Source organism: Corvus brachyrhynchos, unplaced genomic scaffold (genome assembly GCF_000691975.1).
Source record: "Corvus brachyrhynchos isolate BGI_N302 unplaced genomic scaffold, ASM69197v1 scaffold3, whole genome shotgun sequence".
Lineage (NCBI taxonomy): Eukaryota > Metazoa > Chordata > Aves > Passeriformes > Corvidae > Corvus > Corvus brachyrhynchos.
Genome location: NW_008237619.1, coordinates 10,401,506 through 10,415,702, shown reverse-complemented (window position 1 = coordinate 10,415,702; position 14,197 = coordinate 10,401,506). Strand labels below are relative to the sequence as shown.

Genomic DNA, 14,197 nt, shown 5'->3' with positions numbered 1-14,197 from the left:
GAGAATCACTTGGTTATGTGTCTCCAATATCTTGTTCTTACATAACTGTCTTCTGTAAAACTTTCTGGTTGTCACTGAAAATGGTTTTCTGTTCATGCTATTTTACAGGTTTCTGGTATATTTTGTGGCTTCAGATGAAAAATGCTAATAAGTTGTCGGCTGCACTTAATAATTTCCTTAGTGATTAAATATAGCATAAGCATAAATGCCTAAGATTATCCTCAGGCAAAATGTTTGCCTGATGACTTATAATTAAACTTAGAAACGTGTATGTATTAAAAACAAGTTGCTGTTTTCATCTTGTGCCATACTACAACCTGATTTATGCCTTTCCTCTTTTAGTATTTGGTGCTAGATTTTGTAACCCAGAGGTGGCAACCTGCTTCAAATGCTGCCACATGTTGGACATTGTAGTAGTGATTAGGAGAGATGCTGTATTCATAGAAATGTCTTATTTTCTTCACTTTAAGGAAGTTGAAATTACCAGTAGTGTTAAAATTGCCCTTCTTGTTTCCCAGGTCTGTTGAGGGATCTCTCCGTTATCATCAAGCCACATACTAAGTAGGTAAAAAGTACAGATTTAAGTGAGCTAGTTTCCATGAAAGGTAGGGAAAAGATAAGGTTCAAAAGTTTCAATGTGCTCACATTTTTTCTGCTGATTAGATGAGGATTCAGAGCAGACTCTGCATAAGTGTTCTAAGAGCTCAGTAGAAATCTACAATTAATAAGGATTTCTTATAGTGTTTCACTCATGACAACATTTCTAAATGCCAGGAAGCGTTTCTCAGACAAGCTATAGCAGGTTTTATGCTCTAGAAAAATTGCATTTCTAAGTAAAACTCAGTGTCTTGAGTCTTGACTCTTAGAGCTGTTGGACTGGCTGATTCAGGCACTAATATAAATGTGTCTGTGATGCTCCTATTTTCTTTGATTCCTTTTGTCGTATAACCACAGAAATGCTGAACTTCAGTGTAGCTCCCATTTCTTGTATACAGCATGTTTCTCTGAGAAACTACACTTCTCTTTAAAAGCATTGCTTCCTAAATCATGATTTCACAAATTTTGAGCTTTCAGTTTCCTCTCTTGGCATACCAATTCTTTTATCCCCTGTATGCTGGCATTGGCAACACAAGTCCAGACTTCAGTCAGCTGAGGTAGGACTGTGTGTAAACCACAAGGACTCTGGAATTACAGGTGGAAACTTTACAGATGTGAGTTAATTTTTCATTTTTCCCCCACAATTCTTTCCAGAGTAATTGCAAAGAACTTGGTTTCTTCAAAGCAGTGCAGACACTGGATTCCTGTTTTGGATGATCAATTAAAAGCGTGCATTTCAGGGCTGGATGTTGCAAACCAAGAAACCATAGCCCACCTATTTCAATAGATTACATGCTCTCCAAGAATGTTATTTTTATAATCTCAGAAATAACTGCAATATAACTGGAAGCATTACATCTTAGAGGAGACATGTCTAACATGTTGCCCTTTAACTGCACCCAAACCTTTTGTGTTTACTTTTCTCAGAAGGGGAGGGGTGGATGTATTTGGATGTATTTTCTGTCTCCATCCCTTGCTGGCTTTTTGCATTACAGTACTCAGAATATCAGTGGACAGCAAATACTTACTCAAACAGAGGTCAAACATAAAGACTTTCTTTTATTCATGGTAATAGAAGGTAACATTGACTTTTTTTTTTTAAAAGCTGATCTGTGTCAGGGCAACTTTGTTCTCTCCCGTGTTACATGCACTTAAACACTTGACTTTGAGGTTGCACTTGTGTTCTTGTGACCTTAGAGCTCAATTCTCAAGTGTAAGTAGATGCCAGACCATCGTAGGATGTGAGTGTAGGGTGGTGTTCCAGGATCTTTTGAACTGTAAGAAGCCAGAATGTCCTCAGTGAAAAAGAGCAAAATGTGGGAATCTTGAGGAGATGGGAGCACTATTGGCTCTAGCTTATTAAAAGACCCTCAAGCTGAAGATAAGTCTGTCATGGTCCTGAGATTTTTTTGGACAAGCACAAACCTAGTGAAAGGGTAGTGGCTGACTAACATGCTGCAGGAGTGTGTCAAAAGTAGGTGTTTTGTTAGTAAGCATGCTGCAAGGTCATACAGTCCAAAGTGGTTCTTTGCCTCCTTTCTTCTTTCTTTCCCCCCCTCAATGTAAGTAGTAACTAATCTTATGTAGATGGGTTTAATGGTGAATGTCAAGTTTTGGAGTAATACAGTTGCTCAAGTAGAGAACAGCATGTATGTGCTTAAAATCTTTCAGAAGGTTTAAAAAAAAAAGTGTGAAAGAGGCTTTTGTAGTATATTTATACCTGGTTCTAGGAACACTTAAAAGTGATTTCTTCCTGTAATAGCTGTAGTCCAGCTGAGTCATGGCCTTATACACCATTTAGTTAAGACCGCCTCTAAAATAAGTGTCCAATATCTGTGAAGAAAAAAAATACAATCCTCTTATAACTGCAAAATGAAAAGCAGGGCTTTTACAGCAGAGTATTTTATGGAGAATGTGCTGAAGCTCTTCATTTGAATGGGAGCAGGCACATTTGTTCATAAGAATAAGGAGTTAAAAGTCCATCAAGATAGTCCTCTTTCTGTGAATTTACTGCCCAGTTTGAATCTTAAGAGAATCATAGACAGACAGTGATCTCTTTAAATATGGGGTGAACTGTAGAACATCACAGAAAATCAAGAATTGATGGTGATGCTGCTTACTGGAGGAAACTTATTACCTTTATTCCTGCGGATCTGGTTATAGCACCTGGTGAGAAATCCAGTGCATTGTAGTATTCCTGAAGTGGTACTACAAATAGACATTGATGTTCTAGGTTGTGTCTAGCTATTGGCCTCTGTGAGAGCTTGATTTTCTCTGTCACCTCAGTGTTGTGGCCTTGCTGCAAATATTTAGTCCCAGAAGGGCTCTCATCTCCTTATGGGTGGAGCAGGTTGCCATCATAGCACTGTAATGCTTTGTGACTGACATCTGGCCTGATACAGGGAATAGTCTGGCTCATGCCAAATAAATACTCTTACATAAGTAAGCATAAAGTTACAGTGATGATCACATTTAGATACCACCTATTCTTTATTGCTCTTCTGAGGTTCATTTGTTCTTCAAGATAAAATTACACATCCCGTATGAAGACAGTTGATGGCTGAAAATAAATCTGTTTGCATAACCTTTTACTGTTCTTTGTTGCAGCTCTCAAGTTCCACTTACAAATATAGGAGTGAGGAATTCAAGAGACAGTTTTCTCATCTGCCAGACTCAGAGAGACTCATAGTAGGTAAGAAGCAATTACAGCAAAAGTCCTTGTCTTCTGGCTGATGACTTCAACTTGCAGTCATGTCAAAGCATTTTGGGTTTTGTATGGCAAATTCTAGCTACACCTGATAACTTCTTATTCTCCTCTCTCTGAGCTAGCATCAGATACTTTAAAGGAAAAGCCAGGTCCATACTCCTTTCCTCTACTGCCTGCTTTGTGAAAAAAAAAAAAGGATGTTGTTTTTGAGACCCTGTTAACTAGGTAAATCATCCTTAGCAAAAACTTTCCCCTTGCTCTCTGGAACTAGCACCCTTGCCCAAGGCACCTTGATTAATGTGACTCCTGGGACTGAGTGACACAGTGGGTGGCTGTAATTTAAAAGACTATTTTTCAGATGAATAGGAGAGGAAAGAAGCAGATGTCAGAGAATATCAAACTATGATGCATAACTTTTCTCAACACTGAAATGTTCCCTTTGAGCTCCAGCTCAGTTTCACTCCACTGCAGAATCCAAAGCAAGCATGTAGCCCTACCTCCTCTGCATACAGTGATGCACCTTATTCCCTTCTTTATCGCCTGCCTGTGTTATATTTGTGTAACAAATACACTGTATGTTTTCATACAAAAGAGGCACTGTGACTGTTTAAAGTTCATCTCTCATTTTATGCAACTTCTAAGGAAGTGAACATTGAGAGGCTGTTAGCATATGCTTGCAGCATGCAAGCAATGGCTCTGAAGCAGTTAAATCCCTGTGTCTTTTTCCAGCCTCAGGAGGCAGTTATCCTCTGAAATGCCTATTGCATTTTTAAAATACTTCAGTAGGGAAGTAAAACAGAAGGAAAGGATATTACTTCAAAGCATTGTTTTGATGTTTCTCCTTATACTTGATGGATAATGAAAGCCATGGAGTAAACTCTGAAGCAGTTTCAGAGAAGAGACTGCCTAGGATTTAGAGAAAGATGTAGTAATGGGTTAATCTCAATCTGTTCCATCAGAAGAAAAGCCACTACTTTTATATAATTTTTTTTTTACCCCACAAAAAGCAGTGCTTTAAAGGAGTTTTTGCATCCTCCAAGCAAGGAGCTCTTCCTTTGCTTGGTGCAGAGAAACTTGGTACAGGCTTTACAGTGCTCCAAGAACCCATTGCTTGCTGCTGTTCATTAAAAGAATTGTTACTGCTTCTGTTCTTAAATTAGCTGTTAAAAAGAAGCAACTATTCCACTGTAATGAGCACAGTATGTAAAGATTATATGAATCTTTTTCTATTTTCTTAAAACTATTTTCTTAAAATGAAAGGAATTACTTTGGCTGTCTAAGTGGGAGCTTAAAGGAGTGCCACTATAATTTGCCTGAAAATGTTTTCAAGCAACATATTAAGTTATTGGTTCTGAAATCTTAGAAGGAGAAATGCTAATCTCTTCCTTTTGTTTTGATATTTGCTTTTGTGTAGGTGGGTCAGAGTGGGGTTGCTCATCACTTGCTCAGTGATGACCTTTATAGGTCTGAATCCCTCTCTTAATAACACAGAAGTCAGATGCAAACTTCTTACTAATGCTTTCCTCAAGTCCTTAACCTTGAACTCCTGTTGCCTTCTTCTCTCAGTATTTTGGTATCTGACTGTTCTTTAAGCATGCATTTACAACTTACTTATTTAGATTTATGTAGTTCTGTGTGTAGTTATGTCTCTTAGGGCTTGTATACACGTCTCATTCTTGTTACAAGAAACTTTATTTCCACTTGATTATTTGAGGGGGGAAATGCTAGAGAATTTAAAAAAATATAATAAAAGCTTCTGCAAATGCAGACATAGCTTGAAGTTAGGATGTTGGGGATTTCTGAACTTCTTGGTATTTGAACAAGAACTGTATTATCTTCTCGTAGTACACAAAACCAAAATTCAGGCTCAGACAATACCAGATACAAAGCTATTTGATACCTCTAAGGGTAAAATCACTAATATATTGCATCAATACATACGTTCTGTGTATTTTCTATATATTAGGTAGCCTTCTTTAGGTTGGAGCTTCCAAAACCGGTCTGTCTTAATTATTTAGCAGCAGTACTTGTGAAAATTTCTTTTGTTTGGATCTTCAGGCTCTGAAATTGGGAAAGCTCTCGGAGATTTTTAAACAGCGCAACCAAATCCTCTGCTCTTGTTCTTAATTAGCAGGTATCTGATGATGGGTAATTGCATTGTAGATGAAATCCGTTTTTCAATATGGGTGTTTCAGTCAGAGACGGTATCATAAAAACAACAGTCAACTTCTGGAAATATCCCCTGCCTGAAGAACTGGATATCTTCAAGCTGCCTGTTAGTGTCTCACTCTGCAGATAGTTTTAGCTAGTGATAGGATCTGTTTAGTGGTAAACTATTATCTTACTACAACATACGAGCTACTGTTACATAGGAGTTGACAGTATAATCTGTTGTACTAAAAAATGTTTGTGTATTCTGTTGTTTAGGTGCTTTGAAGTTTGACTAATGACTATTTCTCCCGTGTACTGCTGGTCTTGCCTGATACCTTTTCTCTGAAAACCTAAGATAATGCACAGGGGTTGATACATGGAGTGCTGTCCTCACACGGATGTACCATCAGCTCAGACTTTGGGCTGTTCCCAGAACAATGGTCTGGATGCAAGCCAGTACAAGTCTGCCTTCATAGTCTTCTTAAGAGTGAAAGAAATGGCTTTTTATTGTATTGTAATAGCCCATCTCATTTTAGGTAACAGGTTGGGGTCAACTGTGCTGCAGTCAGTGGGTGAGTAACTTGCTCTTGCTCTCTGTACACAGATTACGCCTGTGCGCTCCAGAAGGATATCCTGCTGCAGGGACGCTTGTATCTCTCTGAAAACTGGCTCTGTTTCCACAGCAACATTTTCCGATGGGAGACCACAGTAAGATCTCTAAGCTCACTTGAATCCCACCTTTTCTCTGTCCTATCCTGTCAGGATATAGGATTAGAGTCTCTCACATCTTACCCTGTCAATCTCAGACTAGTAACTTTGGGCTGTGAAGAAAGAGCCTGCATCCCTGAGTGGAAATGCAGATCCGTTCTCTGGAAAATAAGAATAGCAACGGAGGCATCTGAATGCTGAAGTAAGCCTGCTCAGTCAGTCATTCAGCATGGGGAGTTCAGGAATTATGCTAAAGATGGCTTTTAACATTTCTGGATGGCAGTTTGCCTTTCTTTACCATGCAGTTGTCCTATAAAGGCATGTAACACACAATCTTCTACTGTTAGACCTGGGGCATGACATGGTATGTGGTGTTGCCCTATTCAAGAGCTCTCCAGCATTGAATCTTACTTGACTTAGCCTCACACGTAACTATCAGCATCTGAGAACAACAGAAGGGAATTGATTAAATTACTTCTGCAAGTTCTCATGTTGTGATCTGTGGCTTTTGAACAGTATGAGCAAAGGTAGATATTTGTGATCTGTTGGCCCTTTATTTCTGTCAGATTAGGTTCGTGAGTTAAAATTTTTCATTCAAACAGTTGTTGCACTTGCTGTAGAACTTGCATGAAGCAGTGAATGAGAAAGGGAAGACAACCTAGCTAACAGGGGATGGACATGTCAAAATGTTCTGTGAGCTGTGAGACTGCTCACGCCTTAAGTTAGTCTCTTAGACTTAAGTGCTCTGAAATACACAGGACAAACAACAAATAGCTTGTGTATTCAAGATGGCAAGGGGCTATAGAAATACTTAACTGAAAACCAAGCTTACTTTTGTCAGATGGATTTGGTGATTGAATATATCTTATTTTAGATGTGAAATTAATTAAAAAATAAACCCTTTGAAATTATATGCTTGAATATATAAACTGTTCAAAGACTGGGTTTTTTAGCCAAGCCAGCATACATCCAGGTAACCTGTTTCTGCCTGTCTAGCAGAGTGATATATTCAGCAATACCTTTAGGCAATCTGAGCTCATCAGCTACAATGTTAGAGCCAAGTTTGGGACCTCATTAGCAGGCTGTGTTGTTGTAAAGAGAGATGGAGTAAGTGGAGAACCTTCTTCTCACTGAGGAAAAAACAAGATAGAGCTGTATGTTTCTCCTTTCTCTAAGCTGAATGGCAGCACAGCCTCATACTCAAGAGAAGAGGTGGTAGGCTGGAAGGAAATGACTTGTTGCAGGCCAGATAGACCATATTCTTCAAACACAAACATTTCAACTACTAATATACAAGTCAAACATGTCTAGGCAAGAAGAATTTCTTGCAGTGACTAGACTGCAAATAAAACTCTGAAGATGGACTATATAGTAAACTTCTGTGAGATAACACAGTCTATTATCTTATCTCTCTCATCTGTGTCCTGCTTTATGTGTAGCATTCTGATTGGGATTGACTTTCAGATCTGTGATTTGTATTTGGTTGGGACTGTGGTGTGTGGCTGGAGGAGTGGAAGAAAAGAAGAAAGAACCACTTCCTTCCCTAGTCCTAATGTGAAAGAAGAGGAGATGACTCTTAAGTCACCTCAGCTTCTACTTTGAAATGCTTACTGTTAAAGCAGCAATTAGAGACAGTAATTGCTTTTGTGATCTCATCTGAATTTCATCCCAGGGTTTGGGGTTAGTTTGAGTTCCTCTTGCATGTTCTGTAATGTCTAACTTTTTAGTCATAAGTTTTTTTTAATATGTCTTATTAAATGTGTTTCTGCTTAGATTTCTATTGCTTTGAAGGATATCACTTTCATGACAAAGGAGAAGACTGCTCGTCTCATTCCAAATGCCATACAAATAGCAACAAAAGGAGAGAAGGTGAAAATCTGTGTTTAAATAAGTTCTTGCTAAATGATAGAGTCCAGAACACAGCACTTGTTCTAGTCTATATTTGCATAAGTAACTTCCCTGTCAAATGTTTAAATGTGATTGGGATTAGAAGGCAGACTGTGGTTTCGTGCCTGTGCATGTTGTTTTGCTAATTGAACTCCAGTTTGATTGCAGAATCCCTTAGTGGTGTTGATACAGTAACCAGAAAGTAAAAGTTTGTCTCACCTATTCCAAGGAAATCTATTTTAAAACTAAAATTCAATGCATGAATTCAGAATGTGTATTCTTCATATTGGAAAAATAACAAATCACTCAATTTCAAGTGCTCCTGGAAGAAAACTACTGGAAACAAAAGGAGTATGATGTCATGGATGTCAAGTCATGGAGAAATTTACCCCAGAACATGTGCTGGGAAATGAAGTTTTTGAGTGTGTATTTGAAAAACTGAAAAGCATGATGCAGAGTCTTCTTATGTGCAACACACTTTGTGATTAGTTCTTCTATAAATGCCTTGAAAATAATAGTTCTTTGCAAAGAACAGAGAACAGCTTATCACAGTGAACCTGGAGCAACTGTTCTTTGTGAAGGAACTGTGATTCCTCATATTTGGCTGGTCCCTCTCAATTTATCCAGTATTAAATTTCATAGACAAGGAAGATAGACCTCTTGATGCATGTAATTTGATCTCCTATTTTAATTATTTTAATTTCACATCATCTTGTGTGAAAATGTTAGTAAAAGGCATATATGGCAGAAGAATGGAAATAGCTGCAGCCTGTAGGAAACAGGCATGTGCTTTTCTGAATTGTTCAACCTCCTATTTGCAAGTGGGGGAAAAATTTAAGTGTGTAATTAGTTGAGGAGGGAGGATCTCTTCCTTTATGCCAAGGGTAGCTACATGGCCAGAACAGCAAGTGTCTTTGTATACTGTGTGGACATTGGGGAACATATTATCACTCACTGAAAGTGATACAAAGTGTGGAACATGAGGAATATGACCCCAGGTTTGTTGAATGTGAAAGGAGGCATGCTGTTACTGATAACCTTGGGATATTCAAGATACAAGGAAGCATTTTGGGACTCTTGAAAATAGCTACATGTGAGCTTATTTTTTTACCTTGTTTTTTTCTGCAGTTTTTCTTCACGTCATTCAGTGCAAGAGACAGAAGCTACCTCAGTATCTTCCGTTTGTGGCAGAATGTGTTGCTGGATAAGGTAAGCTTGTCTGCATCAGTACCTGTGGTTAAGCAACCAAATAATCTTTTTCTAATGCAGACAGATGTGCCTCTGGAGAATAAGAGACTTGAAGTTAGCTTTTTCCTTCTGACTTAGAATTCTAATCTTGATGTTCTGCTTTGGTTCCTTGTACTTTAGATCACAGATGAAATTCTCATCCTTTCCTTCACAGGCTGCCACCTACAACTCTGCTGTTGATGGAGCATTTTGCCTTTGCATATAGGTTGCATGCTTCTCTTCACTACCAGCTCTAGCATATGTTACTAAATTGATATGCATTTGCTTCGCATTTTCTATGCCTAATTTGTGATCAAAAAAGCAAGAGGTTTTCTCAGTGAAAACTTTCAAGGAAAAAGGCCAAAACTCCTATTCAGATAAGTTAGCAGCTAAGAACCTTTGCCAGCCAACTCATTACAACTCTGCTGACCTTGAATAAGTGCAACAAAGGCAGGCTGTATGATATGGAAGTGTATTTTGGCAACTTCTGCTAGTTAGCTTGATTTATATTGCAATTTGTGGATACTTAAGCTAATCATCTTACTAAAAATGGACTGACACTTTTGCAGAACATCACTGCAAGAAAGACAGTTTTTGTAAACCAATTCCTTCCTGTTTATGGCTCTCATTGTTTAAATATTTTAACACAGTTGCAATTACACACTGAAATACCCATATATAATGCTGCAACGATCCCTAAAGGTTTAAAGCTGTTGTGCTACTTACACATAGTAGCTACACTTTTTTTTTCTTGTGTTAGATGAATTTTAAGGTAGACTAGAGGCACTTCTTGTCAAAACAAAAGCTGAAAATAAAGGGAAGTGCTATTTAAGGCAAAACCAATGTTTCTTGCAAATCTCTTGTCCCTCAAATCAAATACAATATAACTGTAACTTCATAACCATCTTGTCTTGAATCCAGCCACAGAGTACTATGTCACCTGTTGACTGCAATGTGCAACTGGAAGTAACCTTGCTTTCTTTCATTGTGCAAAATTTGTCAGAAATGGCGCTTACATTATTCAGTTGATTGGTTTGTGGTGCTGGAGGGTCAGTCTATGGACATTCAGGTATACAAACCTATTCTAGGGCTGGAACAGAGGTAACTAGCTTAGTACTGTTCAGTATTAGTTTTTCTTGTGTGTTTCTACTCTGTGACACTGAAATGAGTGTCACATTAGGATCAATTTTTCACTTTAGAGCAATAGCTAAAGGATAGATAAGAAAGCAGGAAGCATGAACTGCATGCAAGATGAGATGAATTAAGCCAGCAGGTTTTAGGAACCAGTGCATTTGAGTAGCTTGGGAACTAGCCTTATTATTTCTATCAAATTGTGCTGTTAGCTTGCTTGCATCCTCACTGAAGTATGTTAATAAGATAAGTCTGTTTGTGAGAATTTCCCCTTGGGGTTCTCAGTTGTAAAATGGAACACTGTCATAAGGTGTCTGTAGGGCTTTTTAATGTAGTATGTTTGGAACTGTTATTGAAACAGGATTTCTGTTAGGTTGAGTGCTTCTTCTGCAATGTAGTAATGACTTCTGATTCTCTGCTAGAATGTGTTTGAGTCACCTGTCAGCCTTCTTTAGATCAAGCTATAGAGGGGCACTGTGGAGTTGAAAGTAGAAATTGAAGTTGCTAGAGCTGGATCCACTGACTCCACTACAGTAGCAGGTGTCTGCTGAACTAATACTAAAAGAGAGCCCTTGGTGTTTTCAAGCAGTTTTGCTGTTTTCTCCCCACCACCCCAATGTCAGGACCAGCATACATTTGGAAAATATCTCATACATCTGACGCCCTGCCATGGTATGCAATGCCTGAGTGTGTGAAGCTTGGTGTTCCTGATCAAAGGGATGCCATCAGAATCTACAAAGCTTTTGACAAAAAACAAATCTCACTCTGGAACCAGTTCCAAAAGGAGCTGGTTTTAATGTTTCCTCTACAAACAGCTAAAGGCTTTAAAGCCTGTGAATAGCTTGGTTATATTCTGGAGCACATCTGCTAGACCTGGAGATGATAGCCAACTGTTAAATGATGAAATAAAGTAATTCTGTTGTCTTCAGAAGTATAACTGACTATGGTGTCACAGTGCTGGTTTGCGCCACCTGACGGTGAATAATCCCCAGTTTTCAGGATTTGGATCCAGGGGACTGGAATTGCATTTGCTTCAAATCATGTCTGCACAGAGGTAATTTCCAGTCACTGGTCTCTTTAACACTTCCTGGGCATAGATTTTGTTCTGAGGTCTCACCTCTGAAGTGACCTGTCTGCTTTACCTGATACACCTTAAGCTTTTACCACCTGTAGAACTTCCCAGTGGGGTCAGCCTCATACCCTTTCCCAGATCTCCATCTGGTGGCCGTTCTGCCTGGTACCTCCCAAGTATTGCGTGTCCTACATGGTTGAACAAGTAGTCCTTTGACAAGCCTGCCTTTCTTTCAGAAAGTGACTTGCACAGTGCAAGGAAACCTGTAAATGGTTACATGCTATTCTGTGCCCAAACTTATTCGTCTATCAAGATGCTCTCCCCCAACTCTGTACCACTGTTTGGACAGGACTCCTGGTCCTCTTTAGCTGAGTTATAATTTTCTAGCTCATAACTTCTTCAGACTTGCTCAGAATACACTACAGTGTGTTTGGTGCCCTTCAACTTTTGTTCCTCTGTGAATCAGTGGGTACTTTCCTCTTAAGATGGGCCTCTCTTAAACTTTTTATTCTTTAAATGTTCATGTAAAGGCTTTTTTCTTTGAAGGAAAATTCCACTTTTTTTTTCCCCATCCCTGTTGCAAAAATGTGTGCAGAGTGAGTCTCCTAGGCTTTTACCTTGCCATTGTTTTTTAAATGATCCAGCATCATGGAAAATAAGGAATCATTAATGCAGGTCTGGAAGAGACATGACACCGGTCTTGATAAAACAGATAGCTGCTTCCACATCCACTGCAGCTTTCAATAATACATCTGTTTATAAAATCAGCCCAAAATCCTGTTTTGCAGTGAGCTTTCCAGATTGGTACAAGAAGTTTATTCATGGCTGCTATTGACAATAAGAGCAGTGCCATTTACAGTTTTGCTTTATTTTCCTAAACCTTATGGGTGTCAAATATCCCTCAAGTTTAAGGGAGAAGGAACAAATTAAAATGTAATTAGGCAGGTCATTCAAATCCCAAACAAACACAGCACTCCTTATTTCTAATGGAACAAGATCTTAACTTAATCGGTCTCAATTCCCATGAGTCCTCTTCCTTAGAGTTGGATTTATTTTCCTATTGTTCTTATGCTTTGCTGGGTAGAGATTTGCACCTGTCTCCAGAGATATTGTAGCAGGTAAGTCTAGAGGTGTGAGTAGGAACAGAATTTCTGGTCAGCTGGGCTTCTTGTGGCAAACATCTACCAGGACAGCAGTTCTGCCTTCCCCAGCAGTTTCTCAGGGAAGGTTGTGAAAAGAGAGATGTTTATTTGCACCTTTGTGTACAACAAGATTAATTTTAAAGCTAAAGAAGGCTTGGTTTGATTCTGAGCATCGTGTTTGGGCAGTTAGAGGGAGAGTTTGCTGTTTTCCTCCCCTATCCTGTAAACAATCAGAGTTCTGTATTAGAGTTGCCTGGCAGGAGTGTGGTGTGTGGTGGGGCTTGTCTCTTGAGTCAACCTGTATGGCATGTCTTGTTCATATTTCTGCATTTGTCCATAGAGGGTAAAAATCAGCAACTTTGCTTCTGTCAGTGGTATTCTGTAGTATTGCTTGTGCCATGACACCGCTTTGTCTGGCATGAAGCAAAGTATTGATGATCTATGCTCTGGTTGAAAAGACAAAAGTGTATCCCAGCTGCTTCTTGTAGCCTTTGTTTTTGTATACAAAGAGAACTGAGGAAGAACCCAGAGTAGACCATCACCTTGAATGGGCAAAGTAATTCATGTTCAGATTTAGCCTTTCAAGCTTCAGAGCTTCTCTAAGCCATCCTCTCAGAAGCAGAAGTCTGACCCAGAAAATTTATGCCCTTCTTTGCTTTCAGAACTGGCTCTTTCTAACACAATAAAGCAAGTCTCGTTTGATCTTGGCTTGTGACCATTAAGAACTTATTATATCTAGCTGAGCTAGGAATAATTGAGCAGAGTGCAAGAATCCTGTTTTAGAAGCAGAAGTCAGTAACATTGGCTTTACAAAACAACAGGAAACAGCTTTATAGATTCCTTTACAGAAGCTGAAAAGCTTTTCTGCTTTCCTCAAACTATTGAGCTGACTGTACAAGGGCAGTCTGATTTGCCCATAGACAGAACATACCAGTGAATTTCATTAGCAACATTAGCTCTGACCCATTATGACTGGAAATCAAGGCATTGGCAATACTGGGCAACAGAAATTAAAATGGCTTTGTTTCTGTCCTTTGATTCCTGGTTGGAAGGTGTGCTAGCTAAAAATACACCTCAGTCATATTTTGAAACCATGTAATGCCTGCCCGTTTTTTAGCCATGTAATAAGAACAGCTGTAGGTAGTTGTTTGTGGTTATTAGTTTATTGTTCCAAAGGACAGCATGCCTGGGGAAAGTAAGGCCAGCTGTAAGTGGATGCACGTGTTTCAGCAGTGCATTGCTCTGTAGAACAAACCCCCGTGCAGGGGGAGGCTGGCGTTAGCTGCTATGACCCTTGCTTTATTGCTGTGTGTTTTGTGTTTTAATGTTTACTTTGCCCTCGCTAGGATTAAATACCTTGAAACTGATCTCTGCCAATAGGGCGCTTGTTGCCAGCTGCTTTCTGAAAAGCCCGAAACCGTGTTCTGCCGGAAAACACCCGAGGGAAAAACCCTTCCTCGTCTCCCGCGTTGGGCTGTGCTTGCCCCGGCCTCGGGGGGAGCGGCTCCCGTGCGATGCTTTGCGGGGGCGAGGGGGCAGCGGGACCCGCGTGGGGCCCGGCCCGGCGGCGATGGC

At 39.5% G+C, this 14,197-nt stretch overlaps 1 protein-coding gene across 7 annotated transcripts in view; it reads left to right on the top strand.

Annotated features, from left to right (window-relative positions):
• GRAMD1C (GRAM domain containing 1C) overlaps positions 1 to 14,197 on the top strand; it is a 51,434-nt gene that overhangs the window by 14,074 nt on the left and 23,163 nt on the right. For all 7 annotated transcript variants that reach the window (XM_017731928.1, XM_017731924.1, XM_017731926.1 and 4 more), the window contains 4 exons: positions 3,205 to 3,289; positions 6,060 to 6,163; positions 7,937 to 8,032; positions 9,179 to 9,259. In XM_017731928.1, the coding sequence (XP_017587417.1) occupies positions 3,205 to 3,289; positions 6,060 to 6,163; positions 7,937 to 8,032; positions 9,179 to 9,259 (366 nt within the window). The remainder of the gene's footprint in view (positions 1 to 3,204; positions 3,290 to 6,059; positions 6,164 to 7,936; positions 8,033 to 9,178; positions 9,260 to 14,197) is intronic.